The sequence below is a fragment of the Mytilus galloprovincialis genome, chromosome 7, assembly GCF_965363235.1.
Source record: "Mytilus galloprovincialis chromosome 7, xbMytGall1.hap1.1, whole genome shotgun sequence".
NCBI lineage: Eukaryota > Metazoa > Mollusca > Bivalvia > Mytilida > Mytilidae > Mytilus > Mytilus galloprovincialis.
The window spans coordinates 42,743,659-42,768,879 of NC_134844.1; the positions used below are offsets into that span (position 1 = coordinate 42,743,659).

General features: G+C 31.4%; 1 protein-coding gene across 5 annotated transcripts in view; it reads right to left on the reverse strand.

Moving 5' to 3' along the window:
• Positions 1-406: 406 nt before the first annotated feature.
• LOC143083040 (recombining binding protein suppressor of hairless-like) overlaps positions 407-25,221 on the reverse strand; it is a 34,112-nt gene continuing 9,297 nt past the window's right edge. For 2 of the 5 annotated variants that reach the window (XM_076259170.1, XM_076259169.1), the window contains exons 3-14: positions 18,976-19,168; positions 17,797-17,823; positions 16,928-17,023; positions 14,770-14,935; positions 13,924-14,098; positions 13,009-13,146; positions 12,372-12,484; positions 8,684-8,824; positions 7,691-7,846; positions 6,995-7,098; positions 5,610-5,691; positions 407-4,733 (exon numbers count right to left, since the gene is read on the reverse strand). In XM_076259170.1, the coding sequence (XP_076115285.1) occupies positions 4,560-4,733; positions 5,610-5,691; positions 6,995-7,098; positions 7,691-7,846; positions 8,684-8,824; positions 12,372-12,484; positions 13,009-13,146; positions 13,924-14,098; positions 14,770-14,935; positions 16,928-17,023; positions 17,797-17,823; positions 18,976-19,168 (1,565 nt within the window). In that variant the 3' untranslated portion in view covers positions 407-4,559. Of the gene's footprint in view, positions 4,734-5,609; positions 5,692-5,755; positions 5,850-6,187; positions 6,298-6,994; positions 7,099-7,690; positions 7,847-8,683; positions 8,825-12,371; positions 12,485-13,008; positions 13,147-13,923; positions 14,099-14,769; positions 14,936-16,927; positions 17,024-17,796; positions 17,824-18,975; positions 19,169-19,782; positions 19,909-25,221 lie in introns of those variants that run through there. The other 3 variants (XM_076259173.1, XM_076259172.1, XM_076259171.1) reach the window with 3 other exon arrangements.

Here is a 25,221-nt window from a genome sequence, read left to right on the forward strand (position 1 = left end):
GACTTCAACTTCATCAAAAACTACCTTGACCAAAAACTTTAACCTGAAGCGGGACAGACGGACAGACCGAATAAAGAACTGACGGACGAATGACCGGACCCACAGACCAGAAAACATAATGCTCCTCTACTATTGTAAGTGGAACATAAAAATGATGCTGTATTCTTCTAGTATGTTGTACTATGGTCTATAGTTCTTTGTCAGCACCAGCTTCTGAGGTTACAAGTTCCAACCCTGCTCATGATGCAGTGTGTTTTTTTTAGGACCAGCAGTGACCCCGGCAAAATTATATAAAAGTATGATACCAGTTTTAGTGACTATGGAATGTGTTTCTAGAATAACCTTCCAAGTATATTAGAAGTCAAATGGTTATGCTGACAATGCCAAAATACAACACAAACTAAAATAAGTTTAATCAATGTTTTATCTAAACATGTGGTAATTACATAAGCAAGAAACATTTCATGACTATTTTCATTTAAATGATATTTTATTTCAAGAAATACAATACGAATTAGAAGATTTCATTTTTATAATTTAATTTGGACATCATGGTTATAAAATATTGAATTTTTAACACATTAAGATAAACGTATTTCATCCGAGATACTGTTTCAAATTCACAATTCAAGAATCTGAAGGATTTGGTATAATTTCATTCTTGGTAACCAAAAATAATTATAACATCATGTCGTTGGTTGAGTTTCAATTGTTTGGAACATTTTTAACCAATAAAGTTAGCTGATTGTGCACTTTTGAAATTTTTGTTTTTAACCGGGAAAATTCTGAAACAACTAATTGTCTTATACCAAAATTGCATAGTAATGTATAAGTTGCAAAAAAATCCACTGAAATGAATATAATCATGTTAATAACAAAACAAATCTTTAAAAAGATAAGCTTCAACAAATAAAAGATGGGAAATATACATGTTTAAACATGTGACTATTGAAAACAAAATGTTCAATGATAATACACAATGGTTACATTTAAATGAGCACATGTACATTATTTACTGGCACTTAATGGAGAAAAAAATACTGGATAAAATTCATATATACAAAATATACACATAAAAATATACATTTGTAAATAAAACTTGTGTCATGTTTCAAAATTAAAAGTTTATTCAAATGTAAAGATAAATTTTTTAATCTATATAAATAACGTTTTATTTCTACCAAATTAAATGAAAATTAATGATACTTACATTTCATTTTATAGATGAAAATCGATGAGCCTTTAAAAAGTTAAATATGATTTCTTTCTATATTTACAATACCGCCTTCTTCTTTTTTACAAAAATACATTGCCAGCTTTGAAACAACAAAAATCTAGCCTTTATCAACTTAACTCACTTTATACTGTGATGGATATTAAGAGTTATGTCCCCTTTAAGGATAAACCTAGCTGTTAAGTATTTTTCATTTCGGAAAATAATGATAATACACCTGTACTTTCATTCAAATTGGGCCTGCTTTAATTAAATCATATGTGCAATTGTAATTGTTGAATTTCAACAAGGAATACTTAAGTGAGGACTGCATTAGAAACAAAGAAAAGGTTTTGAAGTATGAAGATTATTTATGTAGATTTCTATGAAATATGTTGAACTTTTAAAAATATCACTGTAAGCCAAAATGATAATACAATGTAATACTTTAAAATATCTAATGATATGTCTTTAAGAAGATTGCAAGTGCCTTTCATGAATATTACTATTCTACTTAAATGCAAACAGGCTAGTGTTTTGCCTGAAAAACAAAACTGGTTATTTTGGAATAAACGTTAAAAACTCTAAAACAGCAGTAAACATTGAATATCAATCAATAAAAGTAGTTATATAAAACTGAAGAACCTTAATCGAAAATTCTTAGCATTGTTTCTTTTAATTTCCAACCTGTAAACTTATTATAACAGAATAAAATTGATATGTTACAAATAAATCTAAAAAAAATATAAGGTTTATTTATAAATTCATAGAATTTATTTAATGGCACATAAGAAAAGACAACGTACAGAACTGTTGCACAGAAAACAAATAAAACAAACTGTACAAGAAATTAATAACAGTATGGAATTAATATTATATTCCTAATAAATATTTAATTTTCAAAGAACAATACAGGTCTTTTTTTATTAAGCATCTGGTTTCAAATGTAGTTAAATATCAAATCATTTTTTAACATGCTTAAATATTAGGTAAAATATTTGTTCAGTTAAACTAAAGCTGATGAACAAGTTTGAATTCTTTTAAAGTATTCAAAACAGACACTTTCACATTTGTGGTCTTGCATATGAAGAGCAAATAGTTATCAAAGGTACCAGGATTATAATTTAATATGCCAGAAGCGCATTTTGTCTACATAAAACTCATCAGTGACAACTGTTCCCATTGAAAAAAAAACCATAGATATCACTAGTTATAGATCTTTGATGTAGTTAAATTGGGATATTAAACCACTTACTGACCTATATTTATGAGCATGTTACAACCGTTAGGACAAGTATATCTATAATGGGTGCCTGACATTTTTTATTTATATATTCAATATCAACACATTAAATTAGACTAAAATTATATCAGAGTGGCATCAACCTTTTCAAATAAATATGACATTTCTATAAACTAAATTTGTGAAGAGCTGATGTTTCATATTGAGAGCCAGGTTTCCTTTTTGATGATTTCCACCTTTGAAACAATTATTCCATTACATGTTGAATTTCAATAAAATAAAATAAAGTACAACAAAGATTTAAGTTGAAAAGATATTAACTCAATACCTAATTTAATGTGTTAAATTTTTGGTACACTAGTTTTCAATTGTTTGAAAGCATCTCAATATACAATACTTGGCAAAATATAGCACCTCTAGAAAAAGATTTATTTCCTGAGTTATCTCCTATTAGAGACTTATTTCCCCTTCTCCTGTAGGAATTTGTAATTCTGTTGAAACAACTTTAATTAAACACAAACATTACACAAATACTTGTGAGATCAACAATAATTGCAGAATTGTAAAACTGGTTTTCAAAATTAATTAAAAAATACTCCAAACATTTAGTCAAATGTAACCAGTCTTTGAACACAGAAAGTACACATCTAGTTGTATGATCATAGATATTTCAGTCTATGTTTTTTTAAATGTATATGACTGACACTTTGTGAAGGCACTTATAAAAGCAAACAAAAAATAAACAATCATATGAGGTTTACAGTTTCTCATGCATTTTGTGTGCATCACTTTCATTATGAAACCTACTTAATTTAATGACATTTGTTTTTATGATTTAGCCCTATTGATTCTTTACTTTAAAAAGTGGCCATTTTGCCTTTTGGAATGTGAAATCTTATAGTTACTATCCATTTTTACAGACATTTATCTATTCAACATAACTGCTTTGAAAATTAAATTTACTATTGTTTTGTTCACACAATTGTTCTCAGTTTGGGTTTTTCTATAAATTATATATTTAATACTGTGGATTCATTATTTTTCATTGGACACCAATTTTCGTGGATTTCGTGGTTACAGGTGAACCCAGAAATTAAATGTTCAACGAATAACAAATGTTCTATAGACTTTTATGCAGAATTTGGAAAAACCACGAAATTAGATATCCACGAACATGCAAGTGTTCCGTAATACACGAAAATTGGTACCCACGAAAAATAAATGAATCCACAGTATATAGTAAAACATATCATCCCTTACAAAAAATCCTGAGGATTCATAACTACTCTATGTAAACCAATTTTTATGGACTTCCACGGTAAAGCTAACACAAATAAAAATGTTCAATAAAGAATAAAATTTCTATTGGTACATGTGCAGATGGAAAACAAATTATTCACAAAAATACATTTTCCCTCAACCCTCAAAAATTGGTATCCAGGAAACAAAAATGAATCCTCAGTAAGGAAAAGTAACTCTGATGTAAAACAAAAGTGTGACTTAAGAAGTATTGACATGTACATGTAGTAAATAACATGTACAAATTAAGTATCTGTAAACAACCATAAAAAGTCTACAAAGAATTTGTCTGAATGACTTATTTTTACAAAGTAAGTAAATGCTGCCAATGAAATATTCAGAGATATTAATTTTTAAATATACATTCATTCTATCATGAAACCTAATGATTTCTAATATTCATAATTAATTATCACATTTATATGTCAAAAATATTCATAAACATTGTCTGTCAAATATTACATTGTAGTCATGTCTCAATTCATCAGTAACAAATTACATTCTGTACAGTGACAGCTACGAAAGTGTTATTTACGATTATCATACAAATGTACTCAATAACTTCCAATTCGTTTAAATGGTAGTCTTGGAAAATGCTTCTGAACTTATAAAAGTATGATCTCTGCTCCTTTTATTTGAATATCCAGCAGTAATACAAGGTTTCAAAACTTCATGGAATTTTTCTTGGATCACATGATCATCACGTGATCATCACATGATTGTATTTTGTCTGCATGGTTGTCTTCCAGGGGAAGCAGACCTTTTATTTAAGCACTACAAAATATTGGAAGAAATTGCCATTTATTACACTTGGTTGCTAAAATTAGCGGAAGATGTTGAGTCTGGACTGGATGAATTTCCGTGTAATACTCGATCAATGTCTCGACAATGTTGTCGTGGACCCGGTTCTGGAGTATATGTAAATGTCAGTCCAGTAGAGTATATAATTCCATCACTTCTCACTAATGACACCGGAACCTGTAGAAATAAATAATGAAAGATCAAATGTATTCTTAGATTCAAATATTGTTACTTGGCAAATGCTTGGCAGAACACAAGATTATGAAGGTAAAGACCACTTATAATGAAAAAATCTCACTCATGCAAAGTTAACCTTAGATGAATTTTGCTATTTATTAGGTTCTTTTGGTCATATAGCTCTTTAACTGTTTCGGTACTTATACATCTTCAGCTTTCAAATATTCGACTTTTTTACCTGATGAAGGTAAATCCAGAAAAGCACTTTGGACGCATCAAACTAATAACATGTTTTCATTTTATCATACAGATGCCGAGTTATATGTATCGGAAGTTACAGACTGTTGTAGGTAAATGTTTAACAGTATACCATGTAAGTGGGTAAATAAATACATTCATATAAAGACTTTATGTGATTGTTGATCATGTGTTATGCAATAATTCAGTCAGGCAAGAGATGGTGTTGTATATGTAAGACAATTTGACCAGTTATTTTATCTATATTTGTAAATTAATTTTTTTATAATGGTTTTAAAAGGATTTTTCAAATGCTGAAGTAAAGGCTAAATCTTGCTTTTGTAATTTAACAAGTAAGTATTTTTGCTCATTGTTGGATCGTGAAAGTAAATTTCTTATCATTTCTGAACCTATTAGAAAAGGTTAATTGTGGTTGATAGACATAATGCCCCTTATGCAGTTACAAAAAATTCTCAAGTTTAAATTATTTTTTTGTCAATTTCACCAATTAAGTACTTTCAAAGGCTCCAACTTATTATTTTATATGTCACTATCCTCGTAACCACATCAAAACATTCTTTTCCAATTAAATGTACAAAACTGATAATTAAAATTTTACAGAGTCAACATAATTCTCACCCCTAAAGGTTGTCTAACCCATCTCCAACCAGCCCTAAATGCTGATATATCTGGGACCACACAACACATATTCTCATCACACCTAGAAAATACAATCAATATTAAAGTAGTCACTAAATGCTGATATATCTGGGACAACACAACACATATTCTCATCACACCTATAAAATACAATCAATATTAAAGTAGTCACTAAATGCTGATATATCTGGGACAACACAACACATATTCTCATCACACCTATAAAATACAATCAATATTAAAGTAGTCACTAAATGTTGATATATCTGGGACCACACAACACATATTCTCATCACACCTATAAAATACAATCAATATTAAAGTAGTCACTAAATGCTGATATATCTGGGACCACACAACACATATTCTCATCACACCTATAATTAAAGTAGTCACTAAATGCTGATATATCTGGGACCACACAACACATATTCTCATCACACCTATAAAATACAATCAATATTAAAGTAGTCACTAAATGCTGATGTATCTGAGACCACACAACACATATTCTCATCACACCTATAAAATACAATCAATATTAAAGCTGATATATCTGGGACCACACAACACATATTCTCATCACACCTATAAAATACAATCAATATTAAAGTAGTCACTAAATGCTGATATATCTGGGACCACACAACACATATTCTCATCACACCTATAAAAGACAATCCATATTATAGAAGTCAGATGAAATAAGCACTCAACTAAGAAAGTTCTTGATTAGTTTTTTTTTATATAATTTTTTCCCTAATATTTTGTAACATGTCTCGTCTTTTCCCTAGGTATCTATATGCACTGAAAACAAATTTTGGCTAAAAAATCCCTCAAACATACTTGTAAAACATACTGTCATTTATAATAATAAATAGAGAAGATGAGTAGATGAAGAATCTGCTTCCATTTGACGTTATAAAAAGACATACCTCAACACTGATAATAGAGATGAATCACAAATTCGAACTTGATCCAAGTTGTGTGGTATTAAGCATTGTATATAAGTTTCATAACATTTGCTTGAGAAAAACTAAAATCAGAGAACAGAAACTTATTTGGATATTTGTATGGACTGACATACAAGGGTATCACTTAAAGCCACTCCACTGTGGCGTGGTGCATAAAATAAATCTTATTCCAGTGACAAATTTTAATGCATTTTTAGATGTTTTGTTTGTCAGTTTCTCAGAGGAGACTTGACTTACTTAATAAAAATCTCTATCAAACCTACATTCTAAAGATCTACAACCACTTGTGCGAATGTATTGATACAAACACAAAATAAACTAGTTTTCAATCCAAAATAGCTGCCAAAAACTGAAACCGCTATTACCATTTGAAATAAAAATTATAAGTACCTGAACATAGTTTCAGCCTCTACATCACCAAACCATACTTTCATATTTGGTATAAAATTTTCTCCATGGAGTTCCAACATGGCAACATCCCCACCACCATTTAACTGTAATACAAATCATCAATACATAAATATTATTTCTACTTTTTTTAATACAAATCAAATTCAAAATTCATACAAGCTTATCTGCCCAAAATATCAGAATAAAATGCTTTTCACATCTAAACTTTAAACTTGTCTAAGACAGCAGTTCTTCCAAATATTATGAAGGTCAACTCATACAGATATATGTATCAGATATTTGAAACCAAGTTCTTATAATTGCCATACTCGACCAATCACAAAATTCCCTTTAATAAAAACTCCCAACAATTTCTGAATTAACAGTACAAGATTGATAGATATTTATTTGTTTTTTATCCAGTGGCTTTAAACATAAAGCAATTTTACATAAACTTTAAAGTAGCTTCATTTTTTGAATAGTTTTTTGAAATCAGTTGGGCACACAGAAGAACATGCTGATGATACTCAACGTATCTCAATTGTTAGATTTTTACATATCCAGATTATAAGCAGATGTACCCAATACTAGCATCAAAGAGGCATGTATTTTTTCTATGGCATCTAATATAACAAGTCTTATATCTTTCTTGTTCTGTTGTGAAAGCTACTGAACTTGACAATTTGACTATCTTACCCTTAAACTGCTTACAACAGGAACAGGAGTTACAGGGGACTTGATTGGTCCCATGCCTTCATTAAATGTATATTCTGCTTTTGACGTGCTAATAATTGTCCAGGAAGCACCATCATTTATCATTTCTTTGTTCAGTTCTTTAGGACATGGTGTTGCCTACAATGTAGTAAAAGATGTATTTATTTGTAAATAAATGGAAATAAAATGGGTTTTAATCTATAGTTTTAGAGTTTAAAATAGGATTATCACCAATAGATAAGTGTCATACCATAGGTTAAGTTCTGAATCACCCTCAGTCTATGAATTAGAGATGAATGAATTGAACAGACAACTGAAGATCTGAAATGAACATTAAAATGTTTTATACAGTTTTTATGATCTCTACATTCAGCTTTTAAAAAACATTTGGCTTAGTACTAAGTTCTCACTCAGAAACCTAAATTTTATTTGATTGTCCACAAAAACAAAAGTATCAGATATAAGTTTTGATCTTATATTGTCTTCTCCAATATATTTAAATTAAACATAACAGAAACAAGTCACTGATATGTGTGAATAACACCTAACACAATAATTTAGATGCACAAGAATTAAATTTACAAGGATAATCTTTTTTTTTCTGTTGGCCACTAAATTATTTCTCAAATATTTCTTAATTTTTTTTAATTTAAAATTTATTCTTAATCAGAGTGTTTATTGAGAAAACTTATTTTGAAAGAATTCCACTCTCAAATGGTATATAAAAGATTCTTGATAAAGGGATAACATGTTGTGCATTTAACATAATACTTCTTCGATTGAAATTGAACTTAAATGTGTGGAAACTTTATGTAGCGTCCCAGAGACCTTGGTTAAAAACTGCAAGTTGATTACACAAATCAACATATTTTAAGCAGGTTTGGGACTTTTTACAACTTGACCAAAAATTAATAAGTAATCCTCAACAAAGAATCTATGATTGTACCTCCATGGTGATATATTTTTAATAATTACCTGGAACTGTATTATTCTCTCCTGTGACAAACATAGATACATTCTTTCTGAGTCCTTCATATAAAATGCACATTTATGAAGCTGTGAGACAGGGTCATCTGCATCTAAAATGGCAGTCTGTTTATCTACTTTTCTTATAATCTAAAAACACCAAAAGTATATTATAAGTCAAGGCAAACAAATTTTTCAACACACATATTTTTATTTGTAATAAATTAATATTTTTCAATTTTATATTTTTGTTAAGTTATTTGATATTCTTGAACCAAATTGAATGTACATATTTACTGAGTTGAGAAATCAAACAAATAGTTTATTCCAGTCACTTCTTAACCTTTGTCCACAGTCTGAACCTTAGCTGTCTTTGTCTATATCTGAGAGTGCTTTGTGATGGTGTTGAGGAATTTGGAGTTATTTACAAATCTTTTCATATTCTTTGTTATACTTTAAAATCAAAACTTCTTTAACCTCTGTTAATTTAGAACATTACGTTAGTCTACTGTGTTTGTTCACCTTTATAAATATATATATATATCTTTATATATATATATATATATATATATATATATATATATACTTACTAGTCGAGGTAGAGCCATATCTGTTACAGAACAGACAGGTTTTACAGTAGAACCATAAATATACTTACTAGTCAAGGTAGAGGCCATGCCGGTTACAGAACGAACAAGTTTTACAGTAGAACCATAAATATACTTACTAGTCGAGGTAGAGCCATGCCTGTTACAGAACACACAAGTTTTACAGTAGAACCATAAATATACTTACTAGTCGAGGTAGAGCCATGCCTGTTACAGAACACACAAGTTTTACAGTAGAACCATAAATATACTTACTAGTCGAGGTAGAGCCATGCCTGTTACAGAACACACAAGTTTTACAGTAGAACCATAGATATACTTAATAGTCGAGGTAGAGCCATGCCTGTTACAGAACACACAAGTTTTACAGTAGAACCAACAAGAATGTGTCCAAAGTACACGGATGCCCCACTCGCACTATCATTTTCCATGTTCAATGGACCATGAAATTGGATAAACAAGAATGTGTCCAAAGTACACGGATGCCCCACTCCCACTATCATTTTCCATGTTCAATGGACCGTGAAATTGGATAAAAAATATAATTAGGCATTAAAATTAGAAAGATAATATCATAGGGAACATTTGTACTAAGTTTCAAGTTGATTGGACTTCAACTTCAGCAAAAACTACCTTGACCAAAAACTTTAACCTGAAACATGCACTTTCATTTTCTATGTTCAGTGGACCGTGAAATTGGGGTCAAAAGTTTAATTTGGCTTTAAAATTAGAAAGATCATATCATAAGGAACATGTGTACTAAGTTTCAAGTTGATTGGACTTCAACTTCATCAAAAACTACCTTGACCAAAAACTTTAACCTGAAACATGCACTTTCATTTTCTATGTTCAGTGGACCGTGAAATTGGGGTCAAAAGTTTAATTTGGCTTTAAAATTAGAAAGATCATATCATAAGGAACATGTGTACTAAGTTTCAAGTTGATTGGACTTCAGCTTCATCAAAAACTACCTTGACCAAAAACTTTAACCTGAAGCGGGACAGACGGACGAACGAACAGACGAACGAACAGACGGACGGACGAACGAACGAACGCACAGACCAGAAAACATAATGCCCCTCTACTATCGTAGGTGGGGCATAAAAAATATAATTAGGCATTAAAATTAGAAAGATAATATCATAGGGAACATGTGTACTAAGTTTCAAGTTGATTGGACTTCAACTTCATCAAAAACTACCTTGACCAAAAACTTTAACCTGAAACATGCACTTTCATTTTCTATGTTCAGTGGACCGTGAAATTGGGGTCAAAAGTTTAATTTGGCTTTAAACTTAGAAAGATCATATCATAAGGAACATGTGTACTAAGTTTCAAGTTGATTGGACTTCAACTTCATCAAAAACTACCTTGACCAAAAACTTTAACCTGAAACATGCACTTTCATTTTCTATGTTCAGTGGACCGTGAAATTGGGGTCAAAAGTTTAATTTGGCTTTAAAATTAGAAAGATCATATCATAAGGAACATGTGTACTAAGTTTCAAGTTGATTGGACTTCAACTTCATCAAAAACTACCTTGACCAAAAACTTTAACCTGAAACATGCACTTTCATTTTCTATGTTCAGTGGACCGTGAAATTGGAGTCAAAAGTTTAATTTGGCTTTAAAATTAGAAAGATCATATCATAAGGAACATGTGTACTAAGTTTCAAGTTGATTGGACTTCAACTTCATCAAAAACTACCTTGACCAAAAACTTTAACCTGAAACATGCACTTTCATTTTCTATGTTCAGTGGACCGTGAAATTTGGGTCAAAAGTTTAATTTGGCTTTAAAATTAGAAAGATCATATCATAAGGAACATGTGTACTAAGTTTCAAGTTGATTGGACTTCAACTTCAGCAAAAACTACCTTGACCAAAAACTTTAACCTGAAACATGCACTTTCATTTTCTATGTTCAGTGGACCGTGAAATTGGGGTCAAAAGTTTAATTTGGCTTTAAAATTAGAAAGATCATATCATAAGGAACATGTGTACTAAGTTTCAAGTTGATTGGACTTCAACTTCAGCAAAAACTACCTTGACCAAAAACTTTAACCTGAAACATGCACTTTCATTTTCTATGTTCAGTGGACCGTGAAATTGGGGTCAAAAGTTTAATTTGGCTTTAAAATTAGAAAGATCATATCATAAGGAACATGTGTACTAAGTTTCAAGTTGATTGGACTTAAACTTCATCAAAAACTACCTTGACCAAAAACTTTAACCTGAAACATGCACTTTCATTTTCTATGTTCAGTGGACCGTGAAATTGGGGTCAAAAGTTTAATTTGGCTTTAAAATTAGAAAGATCATATCATAAGGAACATGTGTACTAAGTTTCAAGTTGATTGGACTTCAACTTCAGCAAAAACTACCTTGACCAAAAACTTTAACCTGAAACATGCACTTTCATTTTCTATGTTCAGTGGACCGTGAAATTGGGGTCAAAAGTTTAATTTGGCTTTAAAATTAGAAAGATCATATCATAAGGAACATGTGTACTAAGTTTCAAGTTGATTGGACTTCAACTTCATCAAAAACTACCTTGACCAAAAACTTTAACCTGAAGCGGGACAGACGGACGAACGAACAGACAGACGAACGGACGCACAGACCAGAAAACATAATGCCCCTCTACTATCGTAGGTGGGGCATAAAAATATACTTACTAGTCGAGATAGAGCCATGCCTGTTACAGAACAGAGAAGTTTTACAGTAGAACCATAAATATACTTACTAGTAGAGATAGAGCCATGCCCATTACAGAATACACAAGTTTTACAGTAGAACCATATATATACTTACTAGTCGAGATAGAGCCATGCCCGTTACAGAACACACAAGTTTTACAGTAGAACCATATATATACTTACTAGTGGAGGTAGAGCAATGCCCGTTACAGAACACATAAGTTTTACAGTAGAACCATAATGTATATACTTACTAGTCGAGGTAGAGCCATGCCCGTTACAGAATACACAAGTTTTACAGTAGAACCATATATATACTTACTAGTCGAGGTAGAGCCATGCCTGTTACAGAACAGAAAAGTTTTACAGTAGAACCATAGATATACTTACTAGTCGAGGTAGAGCCATGCCTGTTACAGAACAAACAAGTTTTACAGTAGAACCATAATGTATATAACCATCACGTACAGTAAATTCTTCTGATTCACCTTCATTGTCATCCACTGAAAAACAAATTTGTCATTAAAAGTTATGAACATTTGTGAGTATTAGTTAACCATAGCACTTTTTTACTTATGTATGAAATAGATACAATGTAGCATAAAAAGTATTTTTCTTACACACACATATATGTAAATATATCTGGAACTTAAAATAATCAAGTACGAAACAAAACAGTACCTTAAATCTAATGCCCCAGGGTTATTTGAACATTCAGGAACACTTTAAACAATTCCTTATCAAAGATATATGTGTGATCAGTTGAAGGGCAACATTAATTACCCTACATTATAGGATCATTACTATAACTTTTGAGAATCTACCAAACTCATTTATTGTTTTCTTTGTTCATTTCCAGAGTATGTATGTACTTTTTACAACTACACAGTCAGTACACAACAATCTATCAATTCAGGAAGGTATCAATCTTTGGCTCAATGCTAAAGATGTTCCAGCAACTTAATGATGAAGAACAGCAATTAGACACCTTTTCCAACTTATCTTACTTGTTGATATTGTTACTTACATAAATGTATAGTGAAAGCTCCCCATTGTGTAGAGCTGGCATGGAAGTTACCATTTTCCACATGGAGGTATCTAGTACTGACCGTCTGTGATCTCAGTCGGTTAAATAATGCCACTTGTGTCCCTGAGGCTATACATACTGAAAATACAGAAAACAAATGTTCAACTACTTATATCAGTTCGAAGAATTAAAGCCTGTTTTGACTGAATAAAAATTCCAGAAACCAAAGCTAAGGTTTATAGTGTATTAAAGGTACATTATAGTGTTTTTTCTCTCAGCAGCTTCATATAGAATGATAAAATGTGAACAAGAAAACAGAGCATTGCATTTTTGCTTAACAGACTGTTTATACATTGGTATGTTACTGTTAATCTATTGCATAAGAGTTGAGAACTTATGATTTAGGATTTTTTGTTCCATATACAGAAAGCCTTGTTGTGTCAAGAACTCCAAATAAAAACAATAATTTTTACAAATATATATATATTTTTTTTAAATCTAGACATATATTCTCTGTTTTCACAAGTAATTGAAAGTGCTGACAAATGACAAAACTTACCATGATAAATTATTTTACTTAACTGAAGGGCATACTTAAAAAAACAAACCAAATCCAAATCTAACCAGGAAAAAAAATCATCATCAAAATAAAAACATTAACAATTGTTTCTTCCTTGTTTGTTTCATTTGAATGGAGGTAAAATTTGAACAAGTTACAAGGCCAATTGTCTGATTTGAAGCAGTTTCTTTTGAGTCTTTCAAAATCAAAATTTTAAAATATGTTAATATTGGCACAATTTTCCTTTTTTAGGTAAATTGTATAGTTATAAATTAGGCTGTTAGTTTCTTGTTTTTTCATGTCACAGCCTTTTCCAGCTATCTTCACAGATTATTTTGTAATTATGATAAACTTACAATCAGCATTTTTCAATGACTGTTTCTTCTTTGATGGTTTTGATATGACTTTTATACGTTTACTAGAAAACACACCAATATCTTGTCCGTTACCATAAAACATTTTAACAGACAACATAAAATGTTTTCTTTTGTCCGAATCAGATATATATAATGTCTTAGCTGCACAATAATTCTGAAATATGAATAAAATAAGTTATAACGATTATCAAATATGTGAGCTAAGGTAAAATGGGACTTCTGCCATATTAGTGGGAAAAAAGATTGCTCTAGGTTTGTAATAAAACAAAGTATGTTAAAAAATATACAATTAATTTTTTAAACTCTTCATTCAAAGAAAGCAAATTGTGTGCTTTTATCTTATCCTTATGACTATTTTTACAAATACAGAATCTTTGTATTGTTTCATTTATTTTTTAGCCTTGCCTTGTTAGGAAAGATAACTCAGTTTCATTTCGTTTAGGAATGTATATAAACTAAATTTTACTACTTTGCATTGTAGCAAGAAAAATGGCATGGTAACCAATTTTCTCACATATGTATCTTGAAATCTTGAAAACAAGCTTGGTGACCCAATATTTACATCATATCTTTTTTAAAATAAAATGAAAAAAATTGCATTTTTGAAAAGAATGAAAAATCTGTGATTTTATGTAAAACTATATAAAATAGCATTATTTTTTTTTCAGGTTGATGAATCATTGAGATATGAAATCTCCTTTTTATTCCTATCTTTGGCAAAGATTTTTTTTTTGTTTTTTAAAATTATCATCTTTTCTCCTTTACTCAAAATATCAATAAAAGTCTTTAAAAATCCACTTTCTTTTTAATATAAACTTAACCTACTTTGCCCTCCAAATTAAGCTGCACCATTTCTTGATCAGGATTACCAATTCCCATAAAGGCACACACAGTAGATTCTGTTTCTGTAGCTCCTTCAGCTTCCATTTGTTCTTTTTTCCGTTTCCAACCATTTCCAAATAAATAAATGCATGGAGGAGGACAGAAAAACCTAAAACGAAGGATCATGTCAAACAATGCTATTTACAAGTATACCCAAGAAAGTCAATTATAAAATACAAGTATTAACAAGAGACAATTAAAACTAGATGTGTCAAAGCGACACGAATGGCCCCTTCCCAAAAAGTTGAAAAATCTGCAATTTCAATATAAACAAATGTGGACACAAACATGATGGTAGTCTCACATATCAAAAATGTGGAGGCGTATAGAATAATCAAAGAGCTGAATAGCTCTGAGGGGAAAGACGGCCCTTGTTTCTATTTAATTATTTTTTTTTGGAAAAGGGGGGGGGGGGGTATCTTTTGATAGTCTTCATATAAAGAATGATAAAAGAGAACAGCTAGAACATGCAGAAAGGTTGACAATATTGAAATCAATTGTTGTTTATGTAATTTCATTTCCTTAGTTTAGGATTCAATTTGGACCAATGGAAGAGATCTGCATCTTCTAAATCTAAACATTTGATTAAAGTTGATAGTTAATTATCTAAAATTCAACTGAATTCTGTCATTTCACAACAACTACAATATTTTTTGAAATCTTGATTGTTTACCACTGAACTGCAGGCTAGGGCCATTTTCCATTTTTTGTGACAGAACTCTTGGATTTTTAATTTTTTTCTTAAGAAAGTGTGGACTGAAAAATCTACTAGTATTCAGTTTTAAATTTCCATTGATAAAGTTCCCAGTTACAACTCTCATCACAGGGAAACAGGTACTAATAAAAAACAATATGATTGATGTAAACTGTGTGAAGCTTGTTTCCAATCCTAAATTTGAAATATTTGTAAATTTCATGAATAAATAGGTTGAAACTACAAAATGCAACATTTTTATTTTTTTTTGTTTTTTTTTTTACCATTACAATGATTATGTTGGTACACAAAAATTTAGTTTTAATGGAAGACTACTAATCCAATGAAATGTCACATTTTAAGTGTTTAAATACATTAACTTTTATTTTAGTGGATAATTACTAATCAGTTGAGGTGCTCCTGAATTGGAGGAAGATTCTCAAAACAGAATTTTTACAGAAAAAAATCAATAAAATCGTTTCTCTCCCCTATCTCATGTAACCCCACGATCTTTGTTTACTTTGAAAGTTGCTGACCTACAAATTAAAGTATTGCACGTTGATGTTTGAATCATCTACAGCAAACAATATTATGTTTAGATTTAGCAAATACCAATTTGTAATTAGTGCACGATCTCTGGGAATGATTTAAATAACCAGTGAAGGATATCCCTGCTTCTGCATAGTGTGGCATTCCAAGAATGACGTCACTATAAAATACAATGTAGGTTTGATATATTTAGAATATCTCGTCATACTGATTTTTCCGGATTTTAAAAGAAACGTAAATAGTGTAAAGGAGAGCTCAAGATACGATAATTTCGTCAAAAACAGAAGGGAAATGTGTAAAAAAGTGTTTAAAGTCAAACTATTCATTTCTGGGTCTCCTTCTCTTCAATCTAAGTAAGATTTGTTGGGGGTTTTCCACACTATAAAAACAAAATGAATGATGTGAGGGAATGTCACTCTGGTCAACCCCATAGGGGATTGACGGCTTGAAGCCGTCTTTCCCCAAAAATCTGTATAACTGTGATTTTCAACAAACTCTCAAAGTCCAAAGCCAGTAATTTCGGCATAAATTAGTGGAGCAAAACTATACTTAAACTTGATCTGTAACTATGTCGTAGAATAAAAAATATATAATGTAAAGATAAAGTATAATTTCAGTAAGTATATATATATATATATATATATTTTTTTAATTTCTAACAGAATGCACAGTAAACTGAAAATATCTTGGATGTAGAACAACTGAACATTATATATCATCATTTCTTGATCATGTTGATATACAAACAATTATTTTGATGGAAATTTTTGAAAAACAAATAAGGCCTTTTGCATTTGGATCTTAAAAGGCTAAAATTACAGGAGGTTTCATTCATGTGCTGTGATAGATAATACATACCTTTTTTCATTGCCATAAGATTTCTGAGCTACTTTGGCATGTAATATCACAAGTATTTGGTCTCCCCTATCTTTGGCATACTGTCTCATAGCCTCTCTGAGAAAAATAAATACAAATATTCATAAAACAGAAATTATTCTTTGACAAGTCAATTTTCTTAAGAAGTTGTTTGCTGTATGTTCTTTATAACAGTGATAAAATACTTGAGCCTTGTTCTTGAACAGTTTTTGTGTAACTGCTTGGTTTTTCTTTGGATTTTTTTTATTGTGTGTTAGTCTTACGAACTACCTAGATTTCTTGCCATTCTCACATTTTTCATATTCTTGAACAGTAGTTTGGTCTATTTTTCTTGTATTGTTGTCTTGTGAACTTTTACATGTACATGACAGTCACCTAACATCTTACTATAAAACTATTCAAAATAGAATTTAGAGGTGGTCTTCACTAACTAAGATCATAATTTTTTCTTGGTATGATTCTTGCTAAGATTTCAGATGTAATTTAAAGCATGATGAAGAAGCTTTAATCCAATTAAACCTTTACCATTGAAAATGATGTGCTGAGTATTAAATTAAAAGCTTTAAATGAATGATTGATAGATTGAACGGTGATTCGCTTTCAACACTATAAGCTATTTGGTGGTGGTCAGTTTTTATTGTTAGCGGAAGCTGGACTGCCTTGACTGGCAATCCTAGTCAATTAAGATTAGTGTCAAGCACACCAGCCACTTGTGGGTTTGAACGAACAACCTCAGTGATGTGAGGCTAGTGATGCAGTATTTGGACTAATTAGACCACTAGGCCACATAGGCCTACTACCTACATGACTGACAATACATTTAGTTCTCTTTAATAACTCTATCTTCATACCTGGTTAATCTTTGATCTTGACACTGACTGTAATTAAAAAGAGATAAAATATTAATAATCAGAATTTATTATAAGCTTCCATTCACATAGAAAATGCTGAAAGCTGTTAATATAAAGATTCTATTGGATCATCATAAGAGTATTTTGAGTTTAACTATTACCCATGGCAGTATGCTACCTAAAATTTGTTTACATTCTGTGTTTGATGTCAAAGCCCTCAAGACAAAGCAGGATATGATACCATTTTTTCTGATGTAAGAAAGGTGATCGATACAATCAGAATGTTAAGTACATGTATTTTTTTTAAGTAGCGTAGGTTGACAGCAAACAGAAGTGATTCAGTTTATTTCCTGACAGTGACGCTATCTGAAGTATCTCTGTATCATCTGGTAAGTGAGTGATGTGCATTCATGTACATGACAAAATTTGAAATAATACATGAAGTTAGTGTATTCATTAGAAGTTCACCAATGAAATAATAAAACAAAACGTAGTAAATTCATAAAGTTTATCAACATGATCAATGCACATTCTTAACTCTAATGAATTTTTGTTTAAGTGGCACCTATTTTTCATAAGGCAACTTTAAAACGGAATGTACAAGTTCCACATTTTGTTATCCCTGACCCATGGGCTTTGTATAGCTACCTTTTGTATTGGTTTTGCACATTGTTGAAGGTTGTTATCCCTGGCCATGGGCTTTGTATAGCTACCTTTTGTATTGGTTTTGCACATTGTTGAAGGTTGTTATCCCTGACCCATGGGCTTTGTATAGCTACCTTTTGTATTGGTTTTGCACATTGTTGAAGGCTATAGATGACATGTCATTCAGTGGCGGATCCAGGGGGGTTCCGGGGGTTGGAACCCCCCCTTTTTTTTGGCCGATCAATGCATTTGAATGGGAGCATATAGTTGGAACCCCCCCTTTACTCTGGGTTGGGAACCCCCCCCTTTTTAAAATGGCTGGATCCGCCACTGCCATTCATCTCTTTGTTTCCATTCTTTTGGGGTTTCAACACCCTCAGTCAAAGTTAACCTTAGATAAATTTTATTGTTTTTGTACATGTATGTTATTTTTGGTCATTTCAGCTTCTTGCATTTTTATTAAGAGTAATATGTTCACCTCGTCAGTCAACAATAAACAATAAATAACATGTACAACTTTGAGTTACAACTCACCTTCTGTGATCCATTTGAAAGCTTGAGGGGTACATTAAATTTCTAGGGGACGGAGTTGATTTGGGACTTGGAGGTGCCACTAAGGTCTGTTGTGGTGGCATGCTGTTGAGTGGACTTGTGGTTGACATGGCAACTGTGTCATATTCTGACTTCTCTGGTGGAGTCAGTGACCCCATACCCATATGAGGAGGATCTGCAATACAAAAATAAAATTAATTCTTATTTCTTTTATCTGCAAATTGAGCAGAGAACTATAAAACTGTGAAATTAACAACAAAAATGTGTGTTATTGCTCGTTAAAGTAAAGATAGCCCCCTTTTTAATATTTACTAAAAACAGTACAGTGAATCAATACAATAGGTACATGTACGTGTACATCATTTAACAAAAACTGCTTTTCATGATAGACAAATCAATTGTTTATAATAGCAATTACAGACTCTATTGCATCAGCAGTTTGTAAGCCAGAAATAAATGGTGACAAGCATTTTCTAGGATTTAAAAATCAATTAGTTATAAAATCTTTCAATATTTTTGAAAAAATTTTTTTTTACTTTTTGTAATCCTTTGATTTGTCAAGATTTTTTCACAGAAATTATTTCATGTTTTCTTTTTTTGGAACAATCCTCTCTAGTTTGCACTGTTCTTAAAATTATGTGCCAGAATTTTAGTTTTCATGTAAAAACAAATACATTATAAGGAAATAAGTATAAAGTTTAAAACAAAGACATTCTAATTTTTAACCATACTTAACCAAATTAAAAGAAAAATCAATAAACTTTCTTTAAAACAATAATCAAAACTTACTGTCATCTAAAATATAATGAAATTCATCAAACATCATGTCTGAATTATGTGCTAACATACTGAATCCTGCCTGGACCAAATGATCTTTCTGTGATTGGGAGAAAACCTTACTTGGGGTTATCTTAGCTTAGCTTTACTATTGATAATTACAAGTAACACCTGTAATCTGTTGTGCTTTTCCCATACCACTGTTTGTCTTTCCTGAGGCTCAAAAGGGAAAATTACACACTTATAAGGTTTGTGTCATTTAACCATTGATTATATCTTTAAACTTTTGTAAAAGTGCAAGTATACTTCAATTGATATGTACCAATTCATATAAGAAGGAAGAATTTATCGATTCATATCTATATTATATAAGAAGGCAGAATTTATCGATTCATATCTATATATCAAGGGAAATCCAAGTTGGATTCATAATTAAGATTAATTGGTTTTAACACATTAAAATGATGATTTAAACAAGAATGTGTCCACAGTACACGGATGCCCCACTCACACTATCATTTTCTATGTTTAAAGGACTGTGAAATTGGAATAAATTCTCTAATTTGGCATTAAAATTAGAATGATCTTATCAAAGGGAACATGTATACTAAGTTTCAAGTTGATTGGACTTCTACTTTATCAAAAACTACCTTGACCAAAAACTTTAACCTGAAATTTGCACTATCATTTTCTATGTTCAGTGAACCGTAAAATTGGGGTCAAAACTCTAATTTGGCATTTAAATTAGAAAGATCATATCATAGGGCACATGTATACTAAGTTTCAAGTTGATTGGACTTCAACTTCATCAAAAACTACCTTGACCAAAAACTTTAACCTGAAGCCAAAATTTTTAACCTGAAATTTGCACTATCATTTTCTATGTTCAGTGAACCGTAAAATTGGGGTCAAAACTCTAATTTGGCATTTAAATTAGAAAGATCATATCATAGGGCACATGTATACTAAGTTTCAAGTTGATTGGACTTCAACTTCATCAAAAACTACCTTGACCAAAAACTTTAACCTGAAGCCAAAAACTTTAACCTGAAATTTGCACTATCATTTTCTATGTTCAGTGAACCGTAAAATTGGGGTCAAAACTCTAATTTGGCATTTAAATTAGAAAGATCATATCATAGGGCACATGTATACTAAGTTTCAAGTTGATTGGACTTCAACTTCATCAAAAACTACCTTGACCAAAAACTTTAACCTGAAGCCAAAAACTTTAACCTGAAATTTGCACTATCATTTTCTATGTTCAGTGAACCGTAAAATTGGGGTCAAAACTCTAATTTGGCATTTAAATTAGAAAGATCATATCATAGGGCACATGTATACTAAGTTTCAAGTTGATTGGACTTCAACTTCATCAAAAACTACCTTGACCAAAAACTTTAACCTGAAGCCAAAAACTTTAACCTGAAATTTGCACTATCATTTTCTATCAGTGAACCGTAAAATTGGGGTCAAAACTCTAATTTGGCATTTAAATTAGAAAGATCATATCATAAGGAACATGGGTACTAAGTTTCAAGTTGATTGGACTTCAACTTCATCAAAAACTACCTCGACCAAAAACTTTAACCTGAAGCGGGACAGACGGACGAACGGACGAACGAACGGACGAACGAACGGACGAACGAACGGACGAACGGACGCACAGACCAGAAAACATAATGCCCCTCTACTATCGTAGGTGGGGCATAAAAATACTTCAAAATGGTAATGTTGGTGGCCATATTGGATTTCCAATCATGTAAATAAAGGTTACAATGTACTAAATCATGAACGCAGTCATTTTTTGAAGGGAACATGACATATATAACAAGAATGTGTCCACAGTACACGGATGCCCCACTCACACTATCATTTTCTATGTTTAAAGGACTGTGAAATTGGAATAAATTCTCTAATTTGGCATTAAAATTAGAATGATCTTATCAAAGGGAACATGTATACTAAGTTTCAAGTTGATTGGACTTCTACTTTATCAAAAACTACCTTGACCAAAAACTTTAACCTGAAATTTGCACTATCATTTTCTATGTTCAGTGAACCGTAAAATTGGGGTCAAAACTCTAATTTGGCATTTAAATTAGAAAGATCATATCATAGGGCACATGTATACTAAGTTTCAAGTTGATTGGACTTCAACTTCATCAAAAACTACCTTGACCAAAAACTTTAACCTGAAATTTGCACTATCATTTTCTATGTTCAGTGAACCGTAAAATTGGGGTCAAAACTCTAATTTGGCATTTAAATTAGAAAGATCATATCATAGGGCACATGTATACTAAGTTTCAAGTTGATTGGACTTCAACTTCATCAAAAACTACCTTGACCAAAAACTTTAACCTGAAGCCAAAAACTTTAACCTGAAATTTGCACTATCATTTTCTATGTTCAGTGAACCGTAAAATTGGGGTCAAAACTCTAATTTGGCATTTAAATTAGAAAGATCATATCATAGGGCACATGTATACTAAGTTTCAAGTTGATTGGACTTCAACTTCATCAAAAACTACCTTGACCAAAAACTTTAACCTGAAGCCAAAAACTTTAACCTGAAATTTGCACTATCATTTTCTATGTTCAGTGAACCGTAAAATTGGGGTCAAAACTCTAATTTGGCATTTAAATTAGAAAGATCATATCATAGGGCACATGTATACTAAGTTTCAAGTTGATTGGACTTCAACTTCATCAAAAACTACCTTGACCAAAAACTTTAACCTGAAGCCAAAAACTTTAACCTGAAATTTGCACTATCATTTTCTATCAGTGAACCGTAAAATTGGGGTCAAAACTCTAATTTGGCATTTAAATTAGAAAGATCATATCATAAGGAACATGTGTACTAAGTTTGAAGTCGATTGGACTTACACTTCATCAAAAACTACCTCGACCAAAAACTTTAATCTGAAGCGGGACAGACGGACGAACGGACGAACGGACGAACGAACGGACGAACGGACGCACAGACCAGAAAACATAATGCCCCTCTACTATCGTAGGTGGGGCATAAAAATAGCTGGCTATCTGTGATTGGTTGTTATATCATTTATATATTTTTCTCCTGGAAAGCATTATGAATAAAGTTTAATGCAAGCACAAATTTGTCCTTTAATGTATATCATTAACACTGATTAATGGCCAGCAATGTTTTTTCCTTTTGATCAAGATTGGGGAAAACTTTCTGCGAAATCGTAAGTTATCGTAAAAAAAAAAAAGAATTCAGCAAGAAAAGCCATCAGGGACCATATATATTTAAGTGCAGTAAAATTACAAATAGATATCGAGCTCTAATTAGACAACAGCAGTTTTGCCATAAATAGTTGATTCAAAACGCCATTTAAGGAGATGATTGCTAAAAATATCATTGCCGGCAACGGGGCCAATATTTACATATTCTAAAATATATATCAACAGCCACTGAAAGAGATTTAAAACTGAAATCTAATGCAACCCATTTGTAATAATAATTTTCATTGGACACATATTTTAATAGGTAAAATGGATGCCATGTTCTATCAGACAGTACAACTAAGAAAGACACCTTTTTGAATTCCATTTTTAAAGATATGTGATTTTCCCCCAAAATAAACGAAAAAGTCGCAAGAATATTTGTTTAAAGAATGGTGGTCATGAACTTTGAAGGATGCCCATTGGGGCTTAAATTAAATGCAATGGGGTACCATCATGCATAAACCCTCTAGGGAAAACACTCAGATGACCGTTAAAACTCCAAAAAATTTTGATTTTATCAATGCATTAAATATTAAGCAGAACTATGTACCATAGATTAACGTAAAATAAAGAAATAATAAGATGTGGTATTCATGAGTGCTTATGTGACAACTCTCCTTCCAAGTATATATTTCTTCTTCATGTAAGAATTACTTTATAAAAATTCTGCTACTACAAGCTACTATTAATAAATTAGTTTATACAACAGAAAATAAAGCTTAAACAACTGTTAAAAACTAACACAGCCATCCAGCATACATGATGTTCAGGGAACTATTTTAACCTATTAACACATTATCAAAGAGAAACTTGATATCTTCAGGGATCTCCATGGCCTGTTTAACGATGGCGCCCCGCCGTCGTTCAAATGTCTTGCGCCATCGTCAAATGACTCGCCCCATCGTTAAATTATCTTGCGCCATCGTTAAATTGTCTTCCGCCATCGTTCAAAACTTCATCATTTTTGTAGCCCGACGCCATTTTTTCTATCAATTATAATCAAATGCATGTAATTGCATAACCCTTAGGCTTTTTATGTTATAATCCAACACAGTTCTAACGCCTGAGGGATATCGCTAAGATCGCTAATCACTTGTACCTGAGCTTGCACAGGTAGATCAACAAACCAGACAGGAGAATACTATCTGAGGATAGACGATCCATTTGTCGAATTAATCAACTAAGTTCAGCAAATGATTATGATAATTTAGATTAAATAAATAAATTAATAATCCAGTTACAAAGAAAATAGTTTAACAAGTCGAACACGTGCTTTATTTTGACTTACGCAATCAGCATCCCCCTTTTTTAAGAAGTACAAAATAAGACGCAAAACAGTAAATATTATTTCATCACAAATAACTCGAGTACTGCTGTAACAATAATTTAGAATGACTTTAAAAGTTTAAAAGTAAAAACTTATAAATATTTCCTGTAAAGAAATATCGTATCGTAATTCCGAATTCATTTCGTATTTTACAATCAAATTGATACATCCGCGTTTCCGGTTTCTATTCAGACTCGAAAGATGCATGTTGCACAGCATCAATTTGTCAGATAAAGTCATTAAAAACCTTTTCATTTGCTTTACAAATCTCTTTAACCTTTTACATAACCCGTACGAATCGTTTTGTTGTTGCTGCAAATCAGCCATACCGGTAATGAGTTCTGAATTTGACAGTGTCCACGAAAAATAAGCTCCACATCATATGATTTTTAACCCCCATAACAATTACCAAAAATACAAGAAATCTACATGGGGACCTTCATGACAGCTTTGGTCATTCTCGACTAAGGGGGGGACCATGAAGACTTGGCATTTGAATGGTTAAAAACGGCAATAAATGAACATATTGATACTTTAATTCTAGAATTAAAATTCAAATAAATATAATTTAAATAAGCAATGAATTAGCATGTTCACCATTCCTTGTACGGAGGGATAAAATACTTCCGATCGCGCTACACTGTACAGCGTAGACACGGTTTGTAATGGTGAAAGTTCCTCCATGGTTCAATTTTCATCCATGGAGATCCCTGTATCTTGTCGGATATTGTCAACTGATTTGGCCTAAATCATGCTTATAATGATCCTATTCTACAAAGAACCTTCAACTATTTGTTAAATTAATCAATTTCTGCTTGTTAATTTAATTGTGTAAAATAAGGCAGTGCTTGTTTGATTTCCAATCGCTA